General features: G+C 38.9%; 1 protein-coding gene across 1 annotated transcript in view; it reads right to left on the reverse strand.

The window, feature by feature from the left end:
- Positions 1-410: 410 nt before the first annotated feature.
- PAFAH1B2 (platelet activating factor acetylhydrolase 1b catalytic subunit 2) overlaps positions 411-5,752 on the reverse strand; it is an 11,215-nt gene continuing 5,873 nt past the window's right edge. Inside the window, exon 4 of the mRNA XM_023517306.1 lies at positions 411-3,806. Within this exon, the coding sequence (XP_023373074.1) occupies positions 3,480-3,806 (327 nt within the window). The 3' untranslated portion in view covers positions 411-3,479. The remainder of the gene's footprint in view (positions 3,807-5,752) is intronic.

A 5,752-nucleotide genomic window follows, 5' to 3' on the forward strand; every position in this document is an offset into this window, starting at 1 on the left:
GTTGGGACTACAGGCGCCTGCCACAACACCTGGCTATTTTTTTTGTTGTTGTAGTTTGACCAGGGCTGGGTTTGAACCTGCCACCCTCAGTATTTGGGGCCGGTGCCCTACTCACTGAGCAACAGGCACTGCCCAAGTTAATTCTTTTTAACTTGCAGATACTATTGACCAGTCTGCAACATTCATTTGACAATTTTTCCAGTATCTACTATTTAGGATTTCTTACATCTACTCACCCCACCCTGCCACCCTACATGCTTAAGTGATTAAGAGTCAGCTTGGTATGCTAAGTTCTACAGAAAAATAGCAGGATGATCTAAGGATCCAATTTCCTTAACAACCCATCCTTTTTTCCCCCCACTGGACCCATTGGAATCTAAACTATGATAAGGAAGACACACATAAGCAAGTTTGAGCGAGATGTTTACATTTATATTGAAATATACACTAAAACAGAATGAGTTCTACTGTCAATGAAACTTTGCCAAAGCAGAATCACAAACTTTCGTTGGGGAGGTCCAGTCAGCTAGCAGCAGTGATCCCCAAGCAGGAACACCAAGAAGAAGCCTGGGGGACCCCTCTCCAAAATGCCTCCTTTCAAGAGGCCCCAACTCACTTCTCCCACATGCACCCACACAAAAGTTAGGAGCTTGGACATGCTCCTCATTTTCATATATTTTTAGTTTCTTCTTCACTGCAATAAATATAAAATTGGCAATGCTCATACACCACAGCACAGACAATATTTCAGGCTTTAGCATACAACTGTAAACAGTGACTAGGTTAAAAAAATAAAAAAAGACAGTTTGAACTATTTTTTTTTTTAACGAGACAATTCTTAAGAGCAGGGCATGAGCTACTCAAGACTTCTTGTGTCAGGTTAAGGTTTATGACAAAAGGTTTCAGGCTTAGGCAGATGCCTTCAATAGTCCAAAAAGACCCAAGGTGGTGGCCCAAACGCTGCCTATGGCAATCTAGAATATGAGGACATAAAGACAACATCTCCTAAATCACCCTTGGCAGTGTAGGAAGTGTATCTTCAACCTGCCACATTCAAGATACGTCCACAGACATCTTTAGTTTCATCACTGGCTACCATCTAGTGTAGCAGGAATGTGTGGGCAAAGGAATTAAAATTTGCTGGGAGAGGAACAGAATAATGTCTCTGCTAGCTGCCTGTAAAGTTGGCCCCTTAATCACAATGACAACTAGGACATTTAACTTGGACAATGTATTAAATTTACAGATTTTTTTTAAAAAGTACAAAGACTAATCAGTATAGTTGTCACTGAAGCAAAGTGGATGTCAATCAAAAAAATATATTAACACTTTTTGCTTAAAGCAGTACAAAGAAATACAAGAAATGAAAGTGAACTCGGTATCTGCTCATTAGTAATGGGGCAGAATTTTATTTAAAAGGCTAGTGGTTCAAATACTATTGCTTGAATAGCTCTGGTAGATATAAAATGCAGGTTTTATATCTGAGGTTTCTACATGTACACATAAGCCAAGGAGCTGACAGCCAGCTCACAAAGGGATTATTTGATTCTCAGTCAAGAGAGAAGCTAGAAGCGCATGCTGCAGGAGTAACCTAATGGGTTTATCTGGGCCGTACTCCCATCCTTGGACAAAGAGAAAAAGACCTGGATAGGAAACTCTTTTCACACACAAAATTCTGGCTTAATTCTCCTTCCTATAAACAACTACATCTCAGTTGAGAATAAATCTGTCTTGAAAAACTCGGGAACCTGGGCTACTAAAAATAAAAAGGAAATTATAGTATAGTAAACAAGTTTAGTAAACACCACCTGTATTTTCTGTTAATGAAGACATGATACATTCAAAAAAAGCATTTTTTTAAAAAGACAAAAAACAAAAACATTTCTAGAAAGAGGTTGACCAAAAAAAAAAAAAAAAACAGCCCAAGTTCTACCCTTCTCAATCAGAAGTAGGTCTTAGTAGCAATCAGCAACCCCTTCCTCCAACTACAAAAGCACAGCCATTTGCTTTGCAAACAGCACATAAAACATATTACCTCACTTACTGAACTTGAACATTAAGCTCACTGCAGAGCACATTTTGATGGGTTACTTCAATACCCATCTGGTCCAGTTCAAAATATCTATTTGTAGACCCGGTTTGCACACATTCCATAGGTATACTGAACAATAAGCCATCTATTATCTCATTATTTTTCTAAATGGCAGTTTGTGTTGCTCAAGCAAACATTAAGATTATAAAGAGTTCTCTTGAAAGAAAGTGTAAGAAGAAGATACATTAATGAGAAACCTTAAAAGTTAAACTAACCTAGTTCTTTTTCACTAAAATGGTGGAACAGAAGTAGAATGTTCTAAAGAGCAGCTTCCCCACGGGAAAAGGCCAAATTTTCTGGGGATTGATAAAATTTAAACACTAAGACAATAAAAAGAAATAAAATATATATCTTAAGATATCGTAAAACTTGAAATGATGCCAGACACTATGGAATGGGGAACAGAGTTCTGATTTTGTTTTTTCTAAAAAAGGGAAACTATAACAGGTTTTAAGGGAAAAAGAAAACAAACCAGAACTCTGAATATGGATAGCACTACACAGACTCTAGAACACAGACCACTACACAAGAATGAGTTCTATATCGGTAATATTATGAGAGTAACTGGCTGGGATGTATACTTCCAGCAACAGAGCTCCTAGGTCAAAAATGCGATAAAAGTTTGTAATGTCAACAAGGACCAAGAAAAAGAAAAAAAGATGGGGTGAGGTGGCATACGGGAGGATGAAGAAGAAAACGGAGGAAAGGCTGCATGCATGGGTCTACTACAGACATGATATTCAGCAGCATAAAAATAATACCCTCTAAAGAGTCCCCGAATGGGGCAAAACCTGTTTTTTCACTGCTTAGCATAGGAAAGATTAAGAAAGTGGGACAAATTCACATATAACTATAGTGTCTCCCATATTTGAATGACAAAGCATGTTCACTCTGATGCTAAATATTAAGAAAATATTGAGGATACATATGAAAGCAAAATAAAAGCAAAAGACTAAATTATGAACCTTAAAAATTAGAAGAAAACATCTGTTTTAAAGCCAAGTAGGTGTGATTCTGATTATTATATATGACATAATCCATAGAAAGGCCAAAAAAAATCTTCATATTGTTCAGTACTTATGCTTGCTGTTGTCCTAGGAAAAACAGTGATAATTCAAAAAATATGTCACACATACAACTAAAAAGTCCGCTTCTAGTTACAAATGAATTTAAACAACAATCTTCCTTGGCTAATTTTTCTCCTGTCTCAAACAAACCTTTTATGTACAGGACCAGTTTAAATCCCTCCTCCCCTTCAAACACTAGATATGAACATCCAGGAACATTCTACAATGCAAAGTGCCTTAAGAAAGAGAAGGATTCTGTAGTGCCAGTGACATAACTGATCTGAGGAAGCTGGGATGCTATTAACACTGATGGGAGCCAGTCAGGCAATGGTGGTTTGCTTCTCCTCAGGTGTTTCCTCCAACAACTGCATGATCAGTTCATGGAGGGGTTTGCAGATCTTTGCATAGCCTCCTCCTGTGAGATGCAGAAAATCAAACATGTCATGGCAGGAGATGGCACCGTCCGAGTGCACGAAGCCCCCATCTATATCCAGGAGCTGCACATTGGTAAGCTTCGGCAGGGAAACCTTGAGAAGCTGGTTCACCTTGGCGTTCTTTTGCCTCAAAGGATTGGGCTTCTCACCTCGAGGTAACAAACCCTGGGACAGAGCAGAGAACATAAAATGAGAAGATTCATTTGTTTTTCTCTACTTATTTGTGATTTCAGGTACTTCTCCAACACTTTGGACTTTCTATACCTTTGATTTCTGTAATGCTGAACTATGTATTTTTTTGGTTTTTATTGAGACAGTGTCTCACTGTTGCAATGGGCAGGGTGTCATGGTGACATCACAGCTTACAGCAACCTCAAACTCTTGGGTTTAACTGATCCTCTTGCCTCAGTTTTTGATTTTTAGCAGACAGAGGCTCAACTCTTGCTTTAACTCCTGAGTTTGAGCAATCCACCCACCATGGCCTCCCAGAGTGCTGGGATTACAGGGGTGAGTTACCTCACCCGGCCAGCTATTTCTTCCTAGTTTCTATATGGTTCCTTCTCCTGTCCCTTAATTGTTGGGACTTATCCTCTGCCTATGACTCTTTTTGCTCTAAACACTTCAGCCCAGACCTTCAGAACTACTTATTAAAATTCCAGGTACAGAAACAAACTTGAACATTCCTTAGGCGCTTTCAACTTAACATGTCCAAAAGCAATTCATCAAACTAATTGCTCCTTCTATATTCTCTTTACAACTGGTCATTTCAACATCCCCGAGTCTCTCATGCCATATACCTTATCTATTTATTGTTAAATTACTCAGTTTCTGTATCCTAAATATTTCTCTAATCTCTTTTCTTTTTTTCGAGACAAAGTCTCACTATGTTGCCCTGGGTAGAGTGCCGTGGTGTCACAGCTCACAGATGAACCTCAAAATCTTGGGCTTAAACGATTCTCTTGCCTCAGCCTCCCAAGTGGCTGGAACTACAGGCACCCGCCACAACACCTGGCTATTTTTTTTGTTGCAGTTTAGCTAGCCCGGGCTGGGTTTAAACCAGCCACCCTCAGTGTATGTGGCTGGTGCTATAACCACTGTGCTATGGGTGCCAAGCCATCTATTTTCTTTTCTATATCCTGACTATATACTGCTATAGGTTAGGAACTTATCACCAATCACCTAATGTAAAATCTCCCAATTATCTTTCTGCCTCCAATGTTGTTCTCCCTTCAATCCATTCTCCATTTGGCTATCAAAATAATCTAGCTCAAATACTCATCTACTGCCACGCGCGGCGGCTCACGCCTTAATCCTAGCATTCTAGGAGGCGAAGGTGGGTGGATTGCTTGCATTGAGATGTTTGAGACCAGCCTGAGCAATAACAAGACCCTGTTGCTACTAAAAAAAAAAATTAAAAACTGAGGTAAGACGATTGCTTGAGCCTGAGAACTTGAGATTTCTGTGAGCTATCATGGCACTCTAGTCAGGATGCCAGAGTAAAAATCTGTCTCCAAAAACACAAACAAAAAAACCCTCCCCAACTCTCATCTATTAATGCCACACAGAAGCTACACCATAATATACCACAAGAAAGGGTGTTGAAATGAATGCTGCCTTGATGAATCAGACATCTGGTAAGATAAAACAGGGTTGTGTCCTAAATTCATTTTTTTACCCCTTAGACAGGTTTTGCTATAGTACCCAGGCTGGTATCAAACTCCTGGGCTTAAGTGATCCTCTCACCTCAGCTTCTTAAGTAGCTGGGACTACAGGTGCATGCTACTATGATCAGCTCTAAATATTTTTTTATCTTATATGCCAATAAACTACTATTGATAAATCAGATATGTCCTCTTATGATAGTAAAGAAAGAAAAGCCTATTTTTTACACAGCCAAGAGTAAGGTTTCATCTTCTTAGACTAAAAGGGAATTTTACAGACAACTGACCCCATTATAAATCACTGTCAGACATCTCAATCTATTTAGCTGGTTGCCCTCTAATACTGCCACACAACAAGATTTTATTTAGGCAAAAATTCTGCCACCAGTTTCTCTTACAGGGTAAGGTGAGAGGTCTTATTTCACAAAAAAATAGATTTTTTATGCGTATTACACTAAAACAACAACAATTATATCCAAAGGAAAGACTTATTCATGT

The sequence above is a fragment of the Otolemur garnettii genome, unplaced genomic scaffold (genome assembly GCF_000181295.1).
Source record: "Otolemur garnettii isolate 467f Iridium unplaced genomic scaffold, OtoGar3 scaffold00108, whole genome shotgun sequence".
Classification (NCBI taxonomy): Eukaryota; Metazoa; Chordata; class Mammalia; order Primates; family Galagidae; genus Otolemur; species Otolemur garnettii.